The sequence below is a fragment of the Anoplopoma fimbria genome, chromosome 6 (genome assembly GCF_027596085.1).
Source record: "Anoplopoma fimbria isolate UVic2021 breed Golden Eagle Sablefish chromosome 6, Afim_UVic_2022, whole genome shotgun sequence".
Lineage (NCBI taxonomy): Eukaryota > Metazoa > Chordata > Actinopteri > Perciformes > Anoplopomatidae > Anoplopoma > Anoplopoma fimbria.
In genome coordinates, this window is record NC_072454.1 from 14816186 (window position 1) to 14842231 (window position 26046).

The following is a 26046-nucleotide window of genomic DNA, read 5'->3' on the forward strand; positions in this document are numbered from 1 at the left end:
CATAATAATGAGATAGTAAGTCATAATAATGAGATAGTAAGTCATAATAATGAGATAGTAAGTTATAATAATGAAATGCTAAGTCTTAATAATGAGATAGTAAGTTATAATAATGAGATAGTAAGTTATAATAATGAGATAGTAAGTCATAATAATGAGATAGTAAGTCATAATAATGAGATAGTAAGTCATAATAATGAGATAGTAAGTTATAATAATGAGATACTAAGTCATAATAATGAGATGCTAAGTCATAATAATGAGATAGTAAGTCATAATTATGAGATGCTAAGTCATAATTATGAGATATAAAGTCATAATTATGAGATAGTTTCTCATTATAATGACTGACGGGATCTTTTTTTTTCATCACAGAAATGGGCATTCATACATTTGTTAGAATCAACATTGTATCATTTGTTAAACTTTCTAACTTGATACCTGCATGTGTGAGGTATCAAATAATAAAGATTTGTTTGCTATGGTCTCAGAGCCAGACCATAACAAATAAATGATACAACCATTCCAGTTTGTATTTATTTATCCATTATTTTATTTATCAATTCAAATATTCACTGATAGACTTATTTATTCCCCCATTTATTCATGCAATTTCTTACCACATCAATACATGAATAAGTCATGTTTGGCCCTCCATAGCTGCAGTCAGCCTGCTCCTGTCTCTACCTCCTCACAACCTCGCCACATTCCTCCTGACTTCCTGTGTTGCTGCAGCTCGGGACCTCTCAGCGGAATGGCTGCGTTCCTGCGAGCTCGTAAATATGTTCGTTGTGTTGTCCGCTTCTCCGACCGTGAACTGTAAACGCTAGTGTTGTGTTTGACCCGTTTTGACGACAACAAGGACGCCTACTAGCCGAGCTGTCATGGTGGGTCCCCCTTGCTTTTTGCCTATTTATCCCCATAAAAAGAAACGTGTTAGCTCGGTGGCTAGCTGACGTAGCTAACGTCACCTGGATCCCATTAGCACGCAGCAGCTAACCCACTAGCTGCTCTGGGCGACGTGTCTCTGCAGGGCTTAACTTGTTACTTGGTCGTGACCCGAATCAAGCGACACTTCTTCTCAAATTAACGACATACTGTTATCAGATTGTAAGAGATTAAAAGCATCAGTCTATCAGCATGCACCTACACAAGGGGGCGTGCACCAGTCGTGTGTTGTTATTGAGTTATAGCCATTAACGCTGTCTTTATTCCCCACAACTAACACCACGTGTTTTACTAAAGCAATGGCACCTTTTGGTAGGATTTAAGAAATAATGACAGAATTAAGTTTCGATTGATTACATGCTCACCACAGGATGAACAGGGACATTTGAACAAACATCACAAAACAATGCAGAAGAAGACAAAAATAAGTGTAATTACTGATTATAAATCAAAATGGAAACTACTTTCTAGAAAAAATATCCAGTATGGAAGAGGCAGTGTATTTTTGTTATGATGTGTGCAAGAGGAGGATTTCAGGCAGGGCAAGTTTATAATAATAATAATACATTTCATTTGTATAGCGCTCTAAAAGGTACCCAAAGACACTTTGCATGGTAAAGACAGAAACAATACAAGCAATACAAATGTAAACAAGGCATAGAGATGTCAATATAGCCGTGATAAACAAAACAACAACATTTGTTTATCTAGCTATATAGCACATTTTAGCAACAAGTCAATTCAAAGCGCTTTACATTAAACATCAAAAGACAAAGTAGAAAAGAATCACATAAAAAGTTACTAAAGAGCTGAGAGAATAGAAAATCAAAACAAGCTAAAATAGGATAAGATAGGCAAAAACTAAAAGTTACAGTGGGGTGTAAAAAATTATTTTAATAGAAAGCAGCGGGAAACAACAAACTACTAGCCTTGATATAAAAATACACACTATAAAAGGGAATTAAGTGTGAAGTGAAGTTAGAATAGTTTGTTGGTTTCCGAAGTTGGGTTCGCTATTTCACCAATGCCCTTCATTTACCATAAAACAGGTTTTAAACCAATGGGCCAGACCCTGCTCCAGACCTCTGAATTACTGTCCCTCATCATTCTTTTTTTTTTAATGTCATATGTATATGACATGAAGTTTTTACAGTGAAAGAAGAAGAAGTGGTGTCATCACAGCTTAACTAGAACAAGATAAAGCATCTGTTAATGGGTGTTGCCCAATGTAGGGGAAGCTCTTTCAAGAGCTACTTATTGATTCATCTCTTAGTTGTTTTTACAGTTAATGAATCAATAATTGATCTAATACAATGTGAGATCATAGTGAGAAATGCAATTCCCCACTGCCTATAAGTTGTATAACTTGTTTTGCCTGAAAAACAGTCCTGAAGTATGTAATTGAGTCATTTTTCAAAACATAAACAATCTAAAGAAATGTGACCATAAGTTGGGCTTTATTAGAATTCAATTTATCAGTGCTCTCTGGTGGACAAACTCTGTAATAGGGGCTCTGTTTCTGAACAGCCTCAAACTTAGTTCTGCATTTCTATCCTGCAATTTCTTGTTACTTTCTCACCACCGTACACCGATTTGTTGATCTAGTTCTATTTACAAAGCAGCAAACCTTTTACATTTGAGAAGCTGAAACCAGCAAATATTTAGCATTTTACCTTGATGAATGAAAAACATGATTCTAAAAATTGATGTTTATTTACTAATTGATTTACTGACTCATTTTATCAGCATCAGACTGTCAAGATCCCAACATGAGACTATACGATACAGGATAGCTGAAAATCTATGTTTAGCTCGTTTATATATTTCCTTCACCTTTAAAAAAAAAAAAAAAAACGAGGTAAAACTCTAAATAGAAAATGCTGACTGGTTAGTGCTGAATAAATTATGAATAAAACAAAAGCAAATAATGGTATTGCAGTTACAACATAAATAACTAACACAAGAAAACCAAAACAAAAGACACCACCATAATTATTCCACACAGTTCTGCTATAATTCAGAAAGTTTGATACTATTCTGCATTCAAAGGAGGTCAGCGATGTTGGTTTTGGACTCGGTGAGGAGCTGCGGCATCCGCAGTCCTCTATACTTTGTAGTACAGGATGATGTCACCTGGGAGTCATTTGCAAGAAGCCGCACACCCAAAAAATAAACAAATCCACAACCACAGTAGTTTCAGGTTTTGGGGACAAACAAACGGCTATTGATGTATTTAATTAAAATAAACTTCTTCTTTGTACAGGCTGAAGAAAATGCAGATATGGGAGGTATGATTGAGGATGAAGATGAAGGTTCAGATGACCCAAACCTTCAGGTGAGAAATCTTATATAGACATACAGTAAACAAGTTTTAATATGTTATTTTCTTATTTCTAAACATAAATACATGTACTCCAAATTCAAGCTGTACTTGTCGTACTGTTTCCAACACTGGTAGCTTAGTGGTCTCTCCTCGTAGGGCTTGTAGTTACACAACTGTTGTGTGCGCAAGACAAAATCCATGCAAATTGACACTTACTACATATTTTACAGAATACTGAGCCAAGTCCTTATAATCAAGTACAGCAAGAAACCTTGTATGTTAGAATAAAGAATCACCTTTTTTACAAGTTTAATGTAAATGTACTATTGACGCGGTTCCTAGAAATAGTTCTCGATAAATCCTTTTATGATAGTAAGATTGAGAACACAGAAGCCCAGGACTTGTTTTGGTCACTTGATAACTTTTTTATCGTTTTGCAGGTGGAGCTCCATGTGTTCAGAGCGCAGTGGATGTCTGAACTCAAACTGAGCTCTGGAGCAAGTGATTTGAGTGGCCGACTGCTGCGAGCTAAAGGTCTGAAGAGGTCACAGGATATCGCCCGGGAGGAGAAAGTAAGTTTTGAAAAGATTTCTCCAGGTCATGTTCATGGATGTATTTACAAAGTGCTTTTACTAAAATCCACACTGCTGTTGACTGACTCATGTGAGTCCTCTTTCCTCAGGCCACCGAGCTGTTCTTGAGAGCTGTTCAGGAAGAGCAGAATGGAGCCGTCTATGAGGGTACGTATGTAGGATTTATGGTGAACAAACTCACCAGGGAAAGGATGAAATGTTCACTTCATCACAATAATATTAATTGTTCTATAGGAACTAAAAAAATGCTATAATTGTTTCAGATTAAACCACATTATATCAGAGTTGTTTTGATAATACAGGTATATTTTAACTGTCGATCATGAAATGAAACCTGGGAATGATTCAACAGTTCAGATGTCATCAACAGTAATTCAATATGTTTAATCCATCCATATAGTTTTATGACTTCTGTATGAGAAAAACAAAACAAGTGACTGCATTGTTTGAGCACTTCATTTTGATACCCATAAGAACCCACGGTGACACAGATGTCACCAACACTTTAGATATCCTGGAACCAGTTTAAACCAGTTTGAACTGTTGTTCAAACTGGTTCAAAGTGGTTTAAAATGGTTTAAACCGGTTTAAACTGGTTCCAGGATATTTATAGTGTTGGTGACATCTGTGTCACCATGGGTTCTTATGGGGAACATGTATCATCCGACCTCTTTCTTTACTTAAGCAATCAAGTTCTATCGCATGGCTATGCAGCTTGTGCCTGACATTGAGTTCAGAATCAACTACAGCCGTCCTCCTGATGCAGACCGAGTCGGAGGAAACTAGTAAGCTGCTTTTTATTCTTAGATATTACTAAATCTAATTGTGCGATGTTTCAATACGGTGTGAAAGGTCTGTTTTTTTTTTTACATTATGATCTCTTAAAATGAAAATTTCAATGTGTTTTCATCTTAAAGGAACAGTGTGTTGCATTTAGGTGGATCTATTAGCAGAAATTAAATGTAATACCAATAATTATGTTTTCTTTACTGTATAATCACCTGAAATCATTGTGTTTTCGTTAGCTTTGAATCAGACATTTCTATCTACATGCGGAGTGGGTCTTCCTCAAAAAGAGGTCTTTTTTTTAATTTTTTTTTTTTTTTATTACAGTAGCCAAGAACAGACAAACCAGGTACTGGCTCTCAATAGTGCCATTTGCATTTTCACCTTTTTTGTGTTGGCCACCGTAGTTCTCCAACACACTTGGTACATGGGAGAAGTTTCAGTTGGTTGCAATCTGCAAAATTTAATCAATAGATGCCGCCAAATCCTACTTACTGCATCTTTAAAGTCCCAGTGAAACTGAAGCTAGAGCGTCGTCTTCTAAACAGTGGTCATTGTATAGTTACAAGAGCGATTTAAATCAAATCCTAAATACTTAATAGGACAGCTAAAAAGTGGGCAGGGCTAAGAGTTTAGCAACGGAGGACTGTGGCTCTACACACACACACCTGTTGTCTAAAAGTGGCAGATAGATTGAGGGATGGATGTCATGATATTATTGTTTGGTACTAGCTTACATGAGCACACATCATATTTTTGCAAATTTTGTTAAATAGATGCACAATAAGACAGTGAACGTGATCTTAAAGGCAATTTTTCATTTCATCATGACTTTAAGCTTAAACCAATTTATGTATGTGCATTTATGTAGAGTCAGGATTGCTAATGTGTGTCGACCCATTTAAACAAATGTCTGAATGGTGAATGATGTGGTGTGCGGGCTTGTATGAGAGACAGGGATATTCTCACGTCTAAAAGTGAAAGTATGTTTTATTGCAGCATGGACAAAAATGTTGATGGTGAAATCGAGGATCTACTTGCCTACTTTGAGCAGGAGCTCACTCTGGAAAGCTCATTTCCAAAGATCTGCCCTCCTGAGTTGGATTTGACTCAGACGCACATTTCAGGTAAAAGGGAGTATGCTATCTTAGTTAAAGCAGCTGTCCGGAAATGAGAGGCTTTTTAAGAGAACATCTTGAGGAAAATCTGTTTCTTGTTACTTGTAACTTTGTTTATTTTTTGTTAGATTGTAAACATGTCATTATCAACTTGTATTTATGCATGTTTTCTTTATTTTTTTGATCGCAGACTTGCCACGTGAAATCCTGATGTACATCTTTCGTTGGGTTGTGTCGAGTGATCTGGACATGCGAGCCCTGGAGCAGCTCTCTTTGGTGTGCCGGGGCTTTTACATCTGTGCGAGGTCAGACCCTCCGTCATAACAGATTAGATGTGTGACAGCTTGTTTTTTTAATAGATTCTTCCTCATTTCTATGTGAATGGTTTAAGGTTTACTCAAATCAATTATTTTCTCTCCAGGGACCCTGAGATTTGGCACTTAGCCTGTTTAAGAGTGTGGGGACGGAACTGTACCAAACTTGTTCCCTTCAATTCCTGGAGGGAGATGTTTCTGCAAAGGCCTCGTGTCCGTTACGATGGTAATTAAGTCTTTTTTCAGTTTTAGTACAGGGAAAACCCCAATTGTAGTGTGGTTTGAGGATCCTCAGCCACACAAGGATATAATAATACATTTTAATTAAAAAAGTAAAAGATGCAAACTTTAGGATAATTGTTATTTGGACAAAACACCAGTTCCAAAGCCAAATGTCTCAAATAGCCAGTTTGCTAATTAATGACAATAAGATAACATTGGACCGATCTTGATGTTGCTTCTAAAAGGTTTACACTGGCCAATGTACCATTGAATCAGTTTCCTATTATTACTACACTGAACCTACAAAGAAGACGATTTATGGATGTTGAACTTTCTGTTCATATTTCTTTCCACAGGTGTTTATATCAGCAAGACATCATACATTCGTCAAGGAGAGGAATCCCTGGATGGATTTTACAGAGCGTGGCATCACGTTGAGTACTACAGGTAGATGTTTGACTTTAACTTTAATACTTTGATTATGAGTTGTATAGATATCACAGATAAAAGTTGACATTGGTATCACAGGTACCTCCGGTTCTTCCCTGACGGCCATGTTGTCATGCTGAACACCCCTGAAGACCCTCTGTTAGTTGTTCCTCGCTTGCGTACTAAGAACATCAGGTACACCTTCTCTGTTTCCTACCAACTCAGCTGGAGTGGATGTTGGAACATAAAAAAAAAAATTCACAGTAAGTGGCAGCACTTTTGCACGATTGTTGAGTTTTGTTTTATTTTCCAGGATGGACTCTGTTCTGCTCGGTCATTTCCGTCTGTCACAGGAGACTGATAATCAAACCAAAGTTTTTGCTGTTGTCTGCAAGAAAAAGGAGGAGGTGAGAATATGTTTGTGGGAATTTGTGGGATGAGAGGAAGATGTAGACTATTTATGCTTTTCAGGTTACTGTAGTTTATGTGAGACAACAAACTTTTAAAGAGTCATACCTCGAATAGGGTGGATTTATTTATTTACCACTTTTTTTTCTTTTTTTACCCCACACGCGTGAGAAGGTGATAACAGAAGAAACAAGGTTTTAATGCATTACAGTTGTGGCTTTGAAACTCTATTATTAATATTTGCACTTCTCCCTAACTAGTAATGTTATACTGAGTGACTGGTGAATGCTCACCTGCACTGTAATTTCAAAATTTCCAAGAATGTTTAAAGCAAAGCAGCTTGTAAACTGTCATTTGTTAACAGAAAGCGACCGAGTTTCAAAGGAATCGGTTCTGCAGGCGGAATCCACCTTCAGATGCTGAACACAGCTTCCACGTGGGTTTGCATCTGTGCTCTGGGGGGCGTCAGAGTTTCAGTAAACTGGTGTGGATCCACCACTCCTGCCACACCACTTACAAGTAAGAGACATGAGTTACAAAGTAGTGGAAAAGAGAAGAACAAAATATTTGGAAACAAATTGACCTTAATTGTGTTTTCAGGCTGACTGGGGAAACAGTTATCACGGCGTTTGACCTGGACAGCATGTACACGCCCTTCTTCTTTGCACGTGTGAAGAGTTACACTGCTTTCTCCGAGCAGCCTCTTTAAGATGCCTGACAACCTACACATGATCCCACAAAGACCACAGCAAAAATTCATCCTCCATTTAAAGAAAATGCATACTTCTCAGCTTGTTTAATTTGTGCTGCAGCGGGATTACAGTGTTGACATATGAATCCCCATGTTTCTTACATGCAGACGCTTTATGTTTCAGGTTTACATGATAGAATACTACTTATTTTCTGATTTCAGAAATTATGCTAATCTGCTGAGAGCTAAAATAATTAGCAACCTTTCCCACCTGCTCCAAGCAATGAATGTTCATATGATGTTTGTTTCATGGTGCACTTTCTCCCTCAAATAAACAGTGGTGAAAATAATATGCTGTTATAGTTTGATTTGTTTTAACTGAATGACTTGTATGGACAAATACTACATAGAAGGCAATTGGGTACATGTTGTAAAACTAAAAGCAGCCTTTAAAATAGAATTATAGAAGTCCTATTATACAACCTCAGGAAAAAGACTGCAGATGAGATTTGGAGACTTCTACAGAGCATTATTTGTCTTGCTGAGGACACAAGGGTATAATCCCACATTACATTTTCCGGGAACCTAGCACGACAGATCAAACCGGATTTGCAGAGAGAGAAAAAAAAAAAGTGAAAGTTGTGTTGGATTAGGCTAAAATGATTTCTGCTTTGTTGACTTTACTTCAGTTGTTTTTTCAAACAATATTGTAAAGGAATGACTGTAGTCTGTTGAAGATTTCTAATTAAACAGGGAACATATAAGGTATTTGAAAAACTATAGCCCTTAAGAGGATTTTTGTCTGTACTAATAACTGTGTCCCTTCTACTCTCATGACTGTAAATTCAATATGAAGCTACAACCAGCAGGTTAGCCTAGCTTAGCATAAAGACCAGGAACTGAGGGAAACTGCTAGCCTGGCTCTGTTCGAAGGTAACAAAATGTGCCCACTGGCACGTCTAAATATACTTAATTCCCACATTTGTTTTTTTAATCTGTTAAAAGAATAAAAACTACATAATGATTTTTTATATGTATTTATGTGCTGGACTATTTCTTGTTTGATTGCATACCCTTCCTGGGGAAGAGCAAGTGCTGCCTTCTCACTTTTACCACCCAGATTTATTCTGCCTGTGAACCAATGACCTTTGTGTCTTGGATCCTGATCTATGAAGTCCTGAAGAGACACTTGTTAAGCACAACATAGACATGAGTCAACAGACATGCTTACTATACTGCTGTTTTCAGGGGAGAACCTCAACACCATCACCCCGCCCCTCTCTGTCTCTCTCAGGCCAGGCTCTGAAAAATCAGTGAGTAAGGCATTGTTTGCATAGTGTCTGGCCAGCAGACAGACCACCAAAGCTCACAAACAGCTGCTCTATCCTACTGTTAAATGCGAGCTGTGTGACACACAGCATACCAGTCTGCACACAGTGATGAGGAGGAGGAGGAGGAGGTCAGACTGTTACCTCTTAAGTGGTAAGGAGTTACAAGGGAGTATGCTATCTTAGTTAAAGCAGCTGTCAGGAAATGAGAGGCTTTTTAAGAGAACATCTTGAGGAAAATCTGTTTCTTGTTACTTGTATCTTACGTTCTATCACACAGTAAGCTCAGTAACACACACCTGATCCACGTCAGGTTCAATCATTTTAGTTTACAGTCAGGATTGGACTATTATAATCAAGCATGCCAAACAATTCTTTAAACAAAGCTCATAAAGAGTTAGGGACTGATGTCAGGACTGAAAAAACACAAAAAAAAACTTATATGAAAAGATTCATGTGTAACCAAGAAAACTGCAGGTTTTGACACCTTCGTCATGTTTGCTCACAACATCTACCCTAACATCAACATCAATCCACTGAGAGCACTTATCAATGGACCAAGAAGGGAATAAAGTAAAGCAGAAATAGGAGACGGAACACATTAGTGTTTGGGGAAAACATTTCTGTCCAACTATCTGATAGAATGTCTGAAAATCCCAAATGCCCCTTCTAACATTTTCCTTCACTACAGGTCAACCTACAGTATATCGGATTTGTTTATGGCCAACAACATTTGAGGATAAAAAAAAAAGAATTTACTTACCTTACTGTCTCAACTCCCAATATTTTATTTAGAAATCTCATCACCTGAGAAAAGAGCTAAAGTTGTAATACACTTTAAAACCAAAACCCATGTTTCACATCACATAGCGTCATTTTTCTATATAAGTAAATAAGTTGCAGTAGACTAATACACACAGCATAGTTGCCGTTATAGTATATCTTGTTTATTAGAGCCAGCTTTGACTTTTACAAATCTGCCTTATAACATATTCATTAAAATTCAAACACCAGATAAGAAGCCATGTGGTGCTTTATCTAAATGCTAATCATGCTAACATGCTGATGTTAAGCACATATCATTCTCACCATGTTTACAATCTTAGTGTGTTAACATTTGCTAATGAGCACTAAACTGGCCAACAGTCTAATAAACAAATGTTTACACAAACAATAAATATGTAGAATTAAAAATGAAAAATAATTATAAGGCTTAATAAACTCTCAACTCTGAGCTGTACAGATATTTCTGTATACAAGCTACATTATTTCTAGCAAATACATAATTTTCAAGGAAAGAAAACAAGTAGGTTTACAATCTCAGTTTGTTTTTAATGAGTTACAGTGAGTAAAGCATGAGTCACAACATGTCAACCCAGATTTACCCCATATTTCAGAAAATATATCTATATATATATTTATTTTAACAGTCTATAAAAATGTATGTAATATATCATTACATATGCTTCCTTGGCATTTTCCAATAGGGATCTCATTTAATGCTAATCCAGCTCTTAAATACATAAACCCTGTTACCTTTAGCGCTTTCACCTTGTACAAAAGAGGAACTGGAATAGAGATGGCATGTAGCTGGAAATAATTTAACTATAATTAAATTTCTGAGTAGATATGGCTCATGCATGTTTAACAGTTTTTCTGTTATTGGCAGATAACTGCTTATCAGATTCATCATGCAGACAAAATTGTATGAATTATTCAGAGTTTAACAATAATATCTGATGCAGTGAACATGAATCTAGGTCATCTATACATTTGACCAACATGTCATGATCATTCAGTGGTTAAGGCCTTACAGTACCTCATTAAATTGATTCAGCATGGTAGAGGAGTGCAGCAGGGCTGCACTGAGAGAGTATCAGTTTTACAAAACTCATAATTCAAACATCCTTGTACCTTTGTTTTCTATACCAGGATTTACTGTGTATGACCCTGGCAATGGTTAGGTTAAGAAGTAAATAATATAAACATAAGGATCACAAAGGAATAAATAGTTAAATCTCTACAACCTTCTTTCTCCACTAAAAACAAACAATTAATTTCTCTTGTGATGACTTAATATTTTCACTTGTTAATATGGTAAAATGAGAAACTGGAAATTGTTAAAAGAATAGTTCAACATTTTGGGGAATGTTGTTATTATTGTTAGCTTTCTTGCAGAGAGCTAGATGAGAAGATTGATATCGCTCTTACATTTGTACGCTCAATTTAAGGCTACAGCCTTTGGACAGAACCAGGCTAGCCGTTTCCTCCTGTTTCCAGTCTTTATGCTAAGCTAAGTTAACCAGCTGCTGGCTGTCCTGTGTCTTCATTTCACACAGACATGAGCGTGGTATTGATCCTCTCAAAACAGTGTACAAGCATATCTCCCAAATATTCTTTTAAGATAAACATCACTGTTGGTTTCGTATATTTCAGTTGTTAGGAACGATAGTTTAGGACATTTGATGTATCAAAAACAGAAACATCAGGCACAGGATTTGAAGTGAAAGTTTGACAGATATTAGTCTGAAATGGACCAACATGAATCTGGTGATAGCATATTGAAAAGATGAAAAATGCTAAATTAGAAACCAAATAAACTGGTCCAGAAGGCACCATATTTATGTAAAGACTCAAAAACTACTATATATTAACTGACAAAACAATTCCATCTCGTGAACCATTTAGTAGCTGTTTTGGAGCTTTTGATCGTATCACATGATCTTCCTTTGTAGAGCGGGTTTACCCAGTTGTCATAAAATTTCCATTTCCAGTCCTTGTGTTGAGGAAGATCATGTGACAATCAAAAGCTCTAGAGCAACTACTAAATGGAACTTTTGGTGAGATAATTTTTTTTATCTGCTGAACCCACAGTCAAGAATGACAATATAGTAAAGTCTATCCAAATATAATATAGTTGTGTTTATCTTGGAAATATACAGTATGATAAGATTTACTTGATAGGCTACCTAAATAGTTACCTATAAACAGCTGTACTGCAGACCTACAGTATATTTAATTATTTTCAATGAATTCAAGTTCTAATTGCATTTACTGGATGAATATATATATATATATATATATATATATATATATATATATATATATATATAAAATTATATTGTTCTAATAAAACACAACTTGCCCTCTAACATTGTGTCTTAAACTGGTTCAAATATGAATCCAAGCAAATTCAGAACACTATGTTTTGGTTAGATGGCTAAATATTCCAAACTGGAGAGCCTGTTCTGCAAATATATAGCCCCTACAGCAAAACATCTGCTGTTGCAATCTGTTATTAAAAATGTATTACAGTATTATGTTGGGCAAGACTTTGCTTAAAGCAACTTCAGGCAGGAGTGAGGTCAAGCAAGACACAGGATGCATGCTTTAGTTACACATCAAGGACCATAGTAAGCGTTGTTATTTGAATTGTCCCTTGGGTTGTTAAAAGAGAAGTCATTGAGTGTGATAAAACCTTCTGCTTCAACCAACACACTCACTGGATCGTTCATCATTGGACCTTTTGTGTGAAAAGCATCATTGAATGTATCAAAATGTGTGTTTAATTGCTGGTAACAAGTGAGTGAGTGAATTTCTTCTAGAGGTTGGGTGAGGCAATATTGTTCAAACATACTACAATACTCTTCTATGGGAATTTGATTATTCAATACCATGAGTAGGAATGTGTGCAAAAACATGGAGAGTCTCTGGATATATGTGTCTATGGCTTATTTCATCTCAAGTAAGTAAGTCTAAACTATTCTAGATAAGAAGATACATTTACCTCCTAGCAGCATTAGCTAACACGCTACAGTGAGAAACCGGTGGCTGTTTCTCAAATGTCAATCCACCCTCAGTTTCTTGTGTGCAGTGCGCTCCATGGCTGGAGTCCCATTTGCATGTCCATTTGTTGATGCAGTGGAGCCATTTTGGTGCTCCTTCTTTAGAGAACCACTGTGCTTCTTGTAAGTCTTGAAAGAGAGGCATAAATAACATGTTATAATTAAACATAATGTAATCTCTAAAAATTAAATTAGGCTAACAGGTTACTTCATGATGTAATGTAATTACTGAAACACAAATATATTTTTATTATCTATCCTGTAAACTCATTAATTAACAATTTAGAATGAAAAAAAACCCAACTGACCTGAATGTAGAAGTTTGAGAAAAGGAAAATTAGCGTGACCATGTAAGTTATTTGGAAGTACAGCCATCCCTTGGGGAAGTTACATGGCCATATGACTGCACACATTGTCTGGGACATGGTTAAAAAGAACTGGATCTGTGGAGGAAACATGACACATACCAGAGTGTGAAGGTGACACACGGAGCCTTTGGAAACATAATATTGATCTGGAGCCTAAAATATATTTTAATGGACGTTGAAAATGTCTGCACAGGATAAGAACTAAAGATGGTTCTGCAGAAAATAGTCCAAGGGTGCTTTCATCTGAATAGCAACATCAAGCATATAACATATAAACCAAAAGGTCAAGAACAGAAAATACAATTTTCTTCAACCTTTTTTTTTTTTTACACAGATTCATTTTTAGAAGGTTAATAGGTGCAATAAGGGAATAAACTGTGATACAAGTTTTACTTAAGATCTGTACTTAAGTACTGTTTTGAGGTATTTACACCTGAGTATTTCTATTGCATGCAGGGCTAAGGCAAATCTTGTACTTTAACTCCACTACATTCATTTGAGGCTGTTACTTTTCATTTTTCTCATACAAAACAAATTATCTGTATCTTAAATCAAATACTTTGTTCAGTACACTAGTAATTCTAGTCCCTAATTGAGTTGCTTAGGTTTGATTTTCTTTAATAAAAGCAAAAAGATCTAATAGTGCAGTAAGAACAGTACTAGGATGAAGCATCTGTAATAATAATCCAAATAATTGAAATATGTATGTTTACTACACCTGGATCAAATGAGTCTTTTTCTGCATTATGACTACTTTCACTTTTGCTACTTTAAATGTAGCTGACTTTTAAATATATTATTCTATTATTACTACTTTTACTGAAGTAAAATAGCTGAGCTTCTACCACCTCTGGTATGAACCCACCAGCTGAAGCTGTGTGATGTACTTCTTCCACCAAAGGTACGGTCGTATGGCTGGGATGGCCGACAGGCCATAGTAAGAATACATCACCACATGGACGAAGCTGTTCAGGGAGGCGCCAAAGTACGCTGAAGGGACACAGAAGAGAGACACAGGAAGTTATTCATGTACTGCAAGCAATACCTGTCTGTGAATGGAGTGTTGTGATTATATAGGGAATAACTTATCATTTGTGTGAAACCATTACTACAAAATCAATAGAAGCTATTAACAGAAAAGTAATACAGAAACAATATATTGAACAGCTGATGAATAATGAAAGTTTTTTATAGATCTGAAGTGTCACATTATTTTTAAATCTATAGTAAAAGGCACATTAATATGGAGAATGTCAGTGTATGAAAATTGACAACTGCATAACTCGCAGACTGCTTTTGATAAAAAAAAGACCAAAAATATATCTAACACAGTGCCGCAGAGTTCAGGTTACTTAGTGTCCTTAAAGGTTTTGTGGGGAAAACAGGCTGTTTTTAAAGGCTAATGGGTTTAACATTAGAACACATGAATTATTTAGCTCTCTTTAGGGCCAAACCGTAAATGTGGTTAGTGCAGTGATTTGAGTCACTGGAGGGCAAAGTTGTGTTAAAACACTCACAATGGCCGCAGGGGACCCAGTTCATAACAAACCACCAGATATTCAGCATGCTGGCATGATGGTAGATGTGAAGAAACGTGATCTGGTGATTGTTCTTTCGTAGTATGAAGAAAAAGGTGTCCATGAACTCGATGACCTTGGAGAAGTAGTACCACCACAGGACTTTTGTGATCTGGAGATGCACCAAAGCAAAAAAGGGTTAAAGAGGAATAAAACAAAAGAAAAACTTCTTAAAGAGAACAATATAGAGCTGGCAAATCAGAAAGAAACTGTTAAGAAGTTGATCCAAAATTCCTGCCCATACTATTTATCATACAAGGTGATAAGCAGAAGTCTTCCTCGAAGGTCCTTGAAAGTTCAGGGTCAGAAAGCAATTTAACTACCTGTACTGTAGCAGTGGCACAGTGATAAACTGTTTGATTATATCACAGCAGAACTGCAAAGCCGTACACATTTCACTGGAGCCTTGTTTTCACCTCTACTGAGTTCAGTAGGGCAACTGAAGAGAGTCATCATTATGACATGAGTCGGATTAAATTGACTCTCCTGTCCCTGCAGCTTATCTGCTGGGATTTACAGGTACTTGCCTATAAAAATCAGGGCAAAAGAGAAACACACATTGTGCTTAATATTTTATATATACATTTATATATGCTAGCTGTCCTTCAATAACTGATATTTATATGTTGTCTGTCCTATTAATAATATCAAGAAACAGATTAGGACATAAAATGCCAAACATGTGATCAAATGAAAATAATATCATTGTCAATAAACAATAATAAAAAAGGTAAATCAGACTGACTCACTTTATTATCCACTTCCGGTGCACTGTGAGTGTCCTGGCAGTAGAAGTTGTAGCCACCGGGCCACACAGCAGTAACAAGCTGAATAAAAAAAAAGCCATAAAGATGAATGATGAATCAATATATTACCAATATATATAAAAGCTGCACACACAGGAACTGCAGTGCACCAAAACAATGTCAAAGTGAAACAACATATGATGCACAACAACTCTCCCTTCCCTACAAGTAATAAACACATGCACAGGCAGATGGCAAGTCAGATAAATACATCCTGGCCTTTATCTGTTTGATGACAGCTTGTGGAGACCAATATCCTAATGATGTAATCTAATTGATCGTGAAAAAGAAAAACATGAGCTCACCCTGTTACTGATATAAACTGTATGATATGATATTTAATGGTCCTCAGGTGATTTTATAACTTGATGTTATCACATAGTGTGTTGGAAGCTAAATAATGTAACTATTAAAATATGTAACACATAGGTAGACTAAGAAATGTGCAAATACAGGAATTTCTATATGAAACACTCAATAGTAACAATCTAAAGCTGCATACCTGTGCAGTGACTACTTATTTTCCCTATACTTAAGTTGTACTCCAGAGATAACAGTTTAAATATTCTGACTATTATAGGTCCAACTGGAAAAATAACATTGATCTCATATTTCCATTAAGCAGCTCAAATATTTATTCCATTTATTTACAAATACAGGACAAAATAAAGCAAACTAAACAAACAGTACATCACACACACACACACACCATGTCAGCAAGAGTTGTATATTAGACAAAGTAAAAGCAATTATACTAATTAAAACCAAGGATATTACCATCCTTAGTTAGACCGCCCCTGCTTGGCATAAGCCTGAGTCTTTCAGACTCAACACAATCTTTATCACATATTTTCTAGGGTTATTATTTCAGACTTGACAAAAGCCACAAAAGACATTATTTTAATAATAATTATTAACATTACAACTCTGTTTAAAGGCTGAGTAGTACTCTTTCTGACAAGTAAACCAATCTGTATGTGTAAAGTCAGTCTCATATTCCTTTAAACAGAAAATAATTATTTTAAGTAGATGGTGTGGCCTAATGCTGATTCACCAAATCGATATGGACACACTGTCTTTGTCTGCTGCTGAAAAATGCTTCATTAACTAACCTCAGTGCCAAAAAACTGCCACCAGTTAAGAACCAGCAACAGAATTAAGTATTTGGTTTATAAACATCAAGTATTTCATCATGTGCGCACAGACATAAGCCCTCCTCTGCGATTTTATAACTCCCTGATTCTTTCTTCAATCCTGCAGCTGCATTAGTCGGCCTTTAAATAAACAAAATTAATCACAATCAGATTTAATCACAATCATGATGTGACAAACCGCTGTGACCTGGAAAGTTGACAAGAACAAAACTGCCCTGTACTTTGATCCACATCAGGTGGCATTGATTTTGGACTGCCAAAAGATCACCCCATGGCCGGGGCATTGTCAAAGTACAGGGTTTAATGAATCACAAAGCCAACAGTCCACTGGGGCCTTATGCAACACAGACGGAAACACAAGAAGCTTGTTCTGCCAGCTGGATGTGGAGATACTTTAAAATGACACGTATACAAAACTGCTTAATCTGTTTCTGACCTCCTGGTGTTCATGCAAAATGACTTTATAAGATCAATATGATAAGTAAAGTCTGGGCACTGTTGCTACAACTTAAACAGCATATTCAGCTCAGACTCTGTCACCCTTCCAAATAATCCATGTTTGTTTACATTAGTGCGACTATCAATTTAAATTTATTTACAATTTATTTAGTGAGCTGTTTATCAAAAGCAGCTTTCCAGCAAACAATAGGTGGCTGTTCTGATGTCTGCGAGGGCATAGGAGGGATTTGACGGCTGAAACAATGAGCCTGTCAGCGTCCAACTGTGTCCCTCTGACTCCCTGATAACATTGTCTCTATTGGTAGCATTCTGTGAGAGACGCATGTAGCATTAGACCCAAGTCTAATCAGAGTCAAGGGTTAAAGAAATAGTTCAACATTTTTGGGAAATATGCTTTTTCGCGTTCTTGTTGAGCATTTCATGAGAAGACTGATAGGCCTATCTCTCTCATACTTGTCTGCTTAATAAAAAAAGTTACAGCTATGTTAGCTTAGCTAAGGATAGATAGCTTAGCAAGAATAAACGTGCGGCATAGCTGTTTATGAAATATATTATTAATAAGTGAGCTATGACAGGGCCGGTAGAATTATTTTGTTATTGTTTGGACAGCGCCAGGGTAGCTGTTTCTTCCTGTTTCCAGTCTTTATGCTAAGCTAAGCTAACTTTCTCCTGATTTTAACTTTATATTTAAACGAACAGTTTAACTGTATCTGTATTGAACTTAAGTGAGAATACGTATAGCCAAGAGATAGAGGCACATAAAAAAATACAGCTTGTCATTTTTTATATATATTGGTCTTTGTACGGAATAAGCAAATAAGATATAATATGTTTATTTTTTAGCTTTAGAGGTGCTGGGGATTTTGTTACACTTTGACAAAGCCAGGCAACCATTTTCCCCTGCCTCTAGCCTTAATGCCAAGTTAAGTAAACAGGCCGATGGCTGTAGCTTCATATACATGTGAGAGTGGAATCAAATGTCAAAGTATTCCTTAAATTAAACATATATATCTGGTCAAATTCACACACCAGAGATTTCCATGAGAATGCTGCTCATATTCAGGTCGGTTTCCTCTTTTTTCTTTTATAATCTGTTTGTCTTGTGACATTGCAGTGATTGCTTTGGCCTACTTCAACACATCTCTCAGTGCTGAGCAGTCTGTTTACCTCATAGAACATGTAGAAGGACAAGAATGTGAGGCCCAGATTGTAGAGCACCAGGAGGCCTCTGCAGGAGTACGGCTGCCTCTGCTTCATGTACTTGGGCCCCATCCACACAATCAGAAGGTAAATGACTGTGAGTGCAAAGGTTGGTGGGTAGTTGTCCAGCAGGAGCCATCCCCTCACTCGCGGATCTGAAATATGGAGATAAATGTTTGTAGCCAATAAGGTGGCCTCATTGGTAACAGCAGATAAACTAGAAGAGAAGAAAGAGGCAGCAGTGCTCACTGAGGAATGTTTTTCTCAACACATAGAAAGGTTGGCAGCAAGAAGGTGAAAAACCAAAGCAGACTTCTTTTGCAAGTTCATGTGATGTGTGCAGTGTAATGTGCGACTTGGGTCAAAGGTTTTATGTAATGCTTATTTTTAGCGCTACCTTAACTATTCTGTTAACACATTAAATATCAGCAACTAAAGATGATAATATAAACTTGACTTACCCCTGGGTCCCATCCATGACTCTAAGTAAGTGTTCAGCTTATGATTGAAAGTCTCCATTTGTCACCTGAAAACAGAACAAAATCAATTTAAACTATTTAAAACGGTATGAACCTGTTTTATTCCGCCACTTGCAGCAAGACACCACAAAAAGCTGAATATTAAGTAAACGCCTGCCTATTTACACATCCAGCAGACAAAGAGCAACATCTGTATTCATTTGGAGTCAAATTATTACCCACCTAACAAATGTAATCAAACAATATTCTCTCTCCTTTTAGCTCTATTTTGGTCTCCACCAACTCCTGAAAGAAATGTCTGCTTCTTTAGCAGCTAGATGCTCCACTATGTTCAGTTAGTCATTTTGTGCCAAACAGGTAGCTTACATATTCATTTAGATATTTTTTTGTTTGAAAAGAGTGGCTGGTAACAACAGTGATGAGAGAGACTAAAGTTTCAGGCTGTAAAACCAAAACAATCAGCTGAAAGATGCTGAAACGCTCTGTAGAAGAGAGGGGAACTGCAGAGTTGGGTGATGATTGTCTATGTTTGTCACTACAAGGGACATATTTTTATTATACATATCATTTTTTTGTTCAAATATATTGATACGTGCAGCTTTAAGTATGAGAGGCTAAATGAATCTGTCTGACAGAGGGCTTGTTAGTGATCACAACAACAGTCTTCTGGAAATTTGATTAACTCTAAGTAGTGTTTAAATGACAAAATGTAACACAATTTTGTCAATGTTGATACATGTCTATTGTGTCTATTGTATATGCGCGCTTTGTGCTCCAGGCTTTCCACCAACGCTCTCTTAAAGGGCCCAGTACGAATAACTAATCCTTCACATCCCTGTGGTTTCAAAAAACAGATCAGATGTGGCCACTTCTGTAAAACAAGAGGCCAGCAGGCAGCCCTGAACAGACGATAACATCAACCTCTATTCACTAAAGACTGATTTATAGTGATGCCTCTGGATTTTAGATTGTTTAAAGTAATGAAATGTGTAGATTTATTACCGTTCATGTACTCCAGGTTTTGAAATTCAAAGATTCATGCATGGCCCAGGAAATGCTGCCACATTTACTTTGATAAAAAAGTATCTTTGTGCATGTCCTGCTACCAAAGCTGTCAAATGTTGGTGGTACATCAATGTTTGATCAGTCTGTCCTCTGTCAGAGTTCAAACACTTGGTTGCTGTCTCCCATACTGATTCAGACAGCTGTGCTTCCGGTCAGGGAAACGTTGAAAAGTGCATATTTTCTCTGTGAGAGATGAGTACTTTTTCCATAAACAGTATAATTAATCATATCCTTTCAGATTCCACTACTATGCCTGTGACAGTTAGATCAACCCTGTGATATAAAGCAGAAAGCCATTCATAGCTTGGATGTATAAATGTCTGAATCATTTTCCTTAAACAAAAAGTTTTAAGTTATTATTACTGGGTCTGTTTGCCCACTACCTACTAATGTATGGTTAAACTGCAGAAAGTTTTTGGGAGATCTAAGCCTGAACAAACATCTTAAGTTTCACAGTCATGTTTTTACAATAAAGAAAACCCACTTCCTGTAAATAATACTTTGTATTAGCATTGATATAGTTTTCTCACACAAACCTTACAACTCTAAATCAGCCACCCTCTGCAGGAATTTATCATACAAAGTTGTGACAAGATAATTCACACTGCACAAACAAATCCCTGCAGCTTATTTTCTTACTGTAGACCTCTTGATGTATTATTACCTCAGAGGTACCTGCACAATCCTGCAGTCCTTTACATTGTTTGCTGTGTCACCTCAGACTTTGCACAAAATGCCTCATCTCAGCCACAAAAAATGTTTTTTCTGAAATATGCACTCAATTCAGTCCGGTTATGTCACAGTCTGCTGCACTACTAGACAGTTTCTGCACCTGCGTCTACTGCTGGAAACAAAATACGGAATATATACTGTACGTCTCTCTTACATAACGTCTCCTTCAGATGTGAGACATTGTGTCTGTATATGAAGGAGGGTAATGTGATTGGCCTGTTTCTCCATTCCAAGACCCCTGAACATAATCTAACATAATATAATTAACAAATTTGGTTACAGTCTTTTGGCTCCAGTCAGATTTGTGTATGAGGTGGGGGTAAAACACAGTTATACAGAATACCCTTGGACATTATAGACAGAAATATGAGTCCAACTATTACATTTAGATAAAGCGCCCTAATTCAATCAATCAGCATGCAGCTCTTAAACAAAGTCATGACTTTAAGAACTGAGGGGGCACACCAGTGACTTTGTGCACGTGCCTTTAATACATTTAATTTAATCCATATTAAAGAAGTATTCACTGAAAAGAAAGGAAATAAATGTATTTTGACTATCAACTTGGATTATTATATTCAACAATGGTGATATATATTCCACACATTAACAAGGATATTTTTGAAAATGCTCTTATTACATCGTAGATATAAATGGAACATATTTGTTCCTTGAGTGCTATTCTGCAACTCAGCACAGTATATTTGGAGAGAGTTGAAATGTATGATGAACTGAAGCCCAGGCAGCATTTTACTGATAGTTGCATTTGTCCATTATTACTTGTCTACAGGAACAAAATATGGCTTATTGTGGTCATCCTCAGTACAGGAATATCCGTGCTCTGATTATCAGAGATGCATTAGGCTGAACCAAAACATTATAATCTGCAAGGCCTTAATCAGAGCAAGCTGAGCCACAACAGGGCGAGCATGCTAGCAGCCAGTCAGTGAGTCTGTGCTATCTAAATGTTGGTGCCAGTCAAAATACGTCTAAACAATCAAAGGAAACACTAATGCATCATCTGGTCAAAATTAGAGGTTGCATCACTGCAGCTGATAATGACTCATTCAAACGGTGTAATACTGTCAGAGTTAGGTTTGGTCAATATTACAGTATATATACAACAATATAAATATATCTATCATCATAGATTTTTTAGATTCTTTGTTTATATCAAGGTAGCTCGCCCATATCGCCCGATGTTGCAAATCAATTAGCAGGACTTCTTTGTTTACATATTGGATATTTACATGGTTTTTACATTCATGTGATGATTTACCCTGATTTTTTAGGTATTTTAATTTCAATGATTCACAGTAATTTACGCATGTAAAATTATACATTACAGCCAGTTCAGAGACTGGTTATTCTCGTTTTTCATGGAGAGGTGGTTTCACAGCATTCCATTAAAACACAGAAACTGTTCAAAAATCACAGGAATGAAACAAAAGACAATAATTATTCTGCAACCAACAATCATCTGGAAAGCAGCAAACATTTTGGCTTCTTTGAGACTTAAGTCTTTGCAAGTGAATTCTCTCTGTCGCCATTCAGGCGTTATGTGTTTGTAAAACTAACCCCATTCAAAATCATTCATTCCCTCTGCAATACGACTATTAAATGCTACATAGGTTTCTTTTTTACCATTATTTATAGATTTTATTCCACATCTTAGCTCCTTAATGTGTGTGTGTGTGTGTGTGTGTGTGTGTGTGTGTGTGTGTGTGTGTGTGTGTGTGTGTGTGTGTATGTTGTATGTGACTTTGTTTGTCACAAGATGCTCAGAACTAATTGCTGCTTTTTTTTTTAACTTGAATTTGAAACAGCAGCAAAAGCAACACTGACAAGTTTTCACCAGGAACAACAATCAATCAAACATAGTTTAATAACTAAATGTATAAATATTATGCAGCACTCGGCTGCCAATGCCTCCATAGTAATATGTTAACGTTTATATAAAGTAATATCGCGAATGCATTACAAATGCATTGAAATATTGTTGCCTACTAAATCTGCCTCCTGCCACTAGTTTGCACCATATTATATCGCATACAGTAATTTTCCATCGGGGTCACACGTGTAATCTAAACCGCACTTTACGCACAGTATAAAACAGCAGTCCGGTCTCCAGTTCAACTAAAAAAGATGGAAGCGCTGACATGATGACGGCGGTTATCTCATTACATCATCCTCTAATTTTATAACTCAAACTTCCAGAGAGGAATTAATTAAAAAAAAAAAAAAAACACTTATCGCATCCTGTCGATCGCATCCAGGCTAGAGGTCACCGCTTCAGCATCCCCCAAACTCATCGCTTTGGGATAAATACTATAATAGAAAGCCTCACCATAAAGCTGCCCAGCCGTCCAGTCGCGTTTGACAGAGAGCGAAATGTTGAGTGTGGATGAAGAGATGCAGCTGTGAGCCGTAGATGCCTACCTTTAGAGGCGGGGAGAGAACACGCCTGTGTAACCTTGGCTGGCTGGCTGGCTGGCCGGTCTGAGCACAATGTGCAGCCTTGTCGCTCAGTGGAAAATAGTGGGAGGAACAGGCAGACTGGCCCATTGCCCTGCAGGAGGGTTACAGCCAGGAGGTGACCCGGTGTGTTGCAACCACGAACACACACACACACACACACACACACACACACACACACACACACACACACACACACACACACACACACACACACACACACACACACACAGATTCACAAAGATGGCATCAAGGCTATCTCTGCCTGCCTTTGTAATTGCAGTTAAATAGGCTATCTGTAAATTGTTAACTCGAGGCATGTGAATAATGTCAAAGTACGGCAGACATAGGGGCAGCTGTGTTTTTTTTATTTATTTATTTATTTATTATTATCATTATTGTTATTTTTATTATTATTTTTAAGATCAGCAGAAAACTTGTAGTTGTAGAAATTAATTTGTGTTCTGCAGTGGAAGAAGACATATTTAGGATGTTTAAGTAAAAGTAGCAATATCCATTGTCAAAAAAAAAATGTTTCCTATTGTTGGACTATTCAATTTAGTATTATACTATAATAATGATTACTGAAGACTTAACGTGTAAGAATCCTCCCACTTGTAAATACCAAGAGATGGAGCATAATTAATGTGATGCAATCATAAGTGTGTTTACAATTCATGCCTAATAAGGATTTATGAGCCATCTTTTTATTAAGGCAAGTCTTTACACACTGACAGCTGATGAGTTCCTCCAGGTCATCGAAAGCATTGCACTGGTACAAAATCTTGATCATTACACCCTAGTTAAGCGTGACGAAGGGAGTTGTATCAAGCATATATCCATATATATGCATTTAGAGGATAGAGAGTTTTCTCCATTAATCCATCTAAAATATGCTATTGATGAGCTTGTTATAAGTCGTAAAGGTACTGTACTGAGTCAGGCTATGTCTAATAAAGTTAATACACAAACAACTTCCCTAGATCCATAGAAAGTGCTAGAAAACACCAGTACTGATATCTCTCCAGCGAATGATAAGCCGTGATACACAAGAGCTTGGGGCTTAGGGATTTCAAAATCTACGGGGGTCAGGTAGGTGACAGCACATCTGACGTCAGCTAAGGCAGCATTTGTAAACAGATGGGTGAGGGAATGAAAGCCAACTATACAGCAAGTGAGGTCATTCAAGGTGTGCTGCGCATCTTCAAACCCGGGACAGTTCAAGGACATGCTCATCAATAAAGATCTTCCAATAAGTGATAAGTACCAAACAGCATGAACAGGTAGAATAATAGGACTAAAAGATAAGATAAGACAAGATAAGATAAGATAAGATAAGATAAAATAAGATAAGATAAGATAAGATAAGATAAGATAAGATAATCCTTTATTAGTCCCACAGTGGGGAAATATGCAAGAATTCAGCAGCAGAGAGGAAAGTGCAAACAAGAGACATAGTAAAAAAACAAGATCAAAACAAGTATTATAAATAAGTAAATAAGTAATAACATTGTAAAGAATATTAAATAAGTAAAATAAGTTAAAATAAAACAGAGAGTGCTGTTTGCCTCAAGACAAGTTAACACCAACATTGAGTACGAGCCACTCGCAGTCCAAAGATCCCACACCTCAGTTCACCCAGAGATGAATGTTGCATCCTGTTCTTGGACTACATCTTGTGCCATGACAAATTGTTTGAGGACCACTTGGAGCCCTTCAACATCACAGGGTTAAACTCAGGACCGCCAAGTAAATGATTCCCGTCTCTTTATCCTGTTTGATGCAGGCTGATATCATTTTGTATTGGGCCCCATTCCCTTGGGCCTGTAACATTTTCAATCTAATAACAGTCAGGTAGTTTAATCTGTACTGCATCTTAATTGTATTTAATTATTACAGTGCATCACATAACATCATATATTCTAAATTCTAAATCTGCAATGTAACTTGTAATTATAGCTGGAAAATAAATGTTGCGGAGTTGAAGTATAAAGTAACATTAAGTAGAAATACTCAAGTGAGGTACAAGACCCTAACATGTTTATTTCAGTAAATGCAATTAAATTCCACCACAGGTATTTTCCTCCTCTTCCTTTATTAAGTTAGATACTTGGTCAGTCAGTTATACCCCTTCCACACTCATACATACACGTGTTCAACTCAGATTATTTTTAACAGACTATTGATTGTATATTAGTAACGGGTTGTTGGCATGAACTCAAAGCTACTGCCTCGATCAGTCGATCACTCAATTGGTTGATCTACAGAAAATCAATCAACAACTACTGCATTTTGATATTTGATTAATTCCCAATCATCAGGCAACAGCGCAGTTTTCTTTCTTTTTTTCTTGGTCAGTGTTAAATTGCGTGAGCATTTTTTGACAGTGCTAGACAAAAATTTCAAAAACAATTGAGGGATTCATTATTACTCAGTCAAAATCGTGCCACCATACAACCAAGTAGCAGACATGCTTTAATGTTTGCTAAAGGCTCTGGGTACAGCAGCTGCTGTACCCAGAGCCTTTAGCAAAAACTGTAATAAGAGCCCCCTCCTTTCTTTCCCAGACTATCAAGCCAAACCTATGATGTCAAGTTTGTCTCATTATGAAGCTACATTAACTCTAACTCTAGCAACCCAGGCACCCGACGGTGACTAGTACAAAATGGGATAACAATGCACCATTGACAGTCTCAACGCAAAGTGGAGAAAATATGAAGTTCAAA

At 36.8% G+C, this 26046-nt stretch overlaps 2 protein-coding genes across 3 annotated transcripts; one reads left to right on the plus strand and one right to left on the minus strand.

The window, feature by feature from the left end:
- The first annotated feature begins 711 nt into the window (after positions 1-711).
- On the plus strand, positions 712-8182 carry fbxo9 (F-box protein 9). Its single transcript, XM_054599667.1, has 13 exons — positions 712-887; positions 3212-3283; positions 3712-3843; positions 3954-4011; positions 4550-4649; positions 5650-5777; positions 5959-6073; positions 6190-6308; positions 6661-6751; positions 6833-6928; positions 7047-7140; positions 7506-7660; positions 7742-8182. The coding sequence occupies exons 1-13, from the start codon at positions 885-887 to the stop codon at positions 7848-7850; spliced, it is 1272 nt and encodes a 423-aa protein (XP_054455642.1). The 5' UTR covers positions 712-884; the 3' UTR covers positions 7851-8182.
- A 1922-nt stretch (positions 8183-10104) lies between these two features.
- elovl5 (ELOVL fatty acid elongase 5) lies at positions 10105-23367 on the minus strand. 2 transcript variants are annotated; one of them, XM_054599672.1, is made up of 8 exons: positions 23285-23367; positions 19031-19095; positions 18537-18724; positions 15700-15777; positions 14891-15062; positions 14239-14363; positions 13314-13448; positions 10105-13134 (listed from the first exon to the last, which is right to left on the minus strand). In XM_054599672.1, the coding sequence occupies exons 2-8, from the start codon at positions 19086-19088 to the stop codon at positions 13006-13008; spliced, it is 885 nt and encodes a 294-aa protein (XP_054455647.1). In that variant the 5' UTR covers positions 19089-19095; positions 23285-23367; the 3' UTR covers positions 10105-13005. The 2 variants fall into 2 exon arrangements, with proteins under 2 accessions (XP_054455647.1, XP_054455646.1); XM_054599671.1 differs by lacking the exon at positions 23285-23367 and adding an exon at positions 23193-23279.
- Between the last annotated feature and the right edge of the window lie 2679 nt (positions 23368-26046).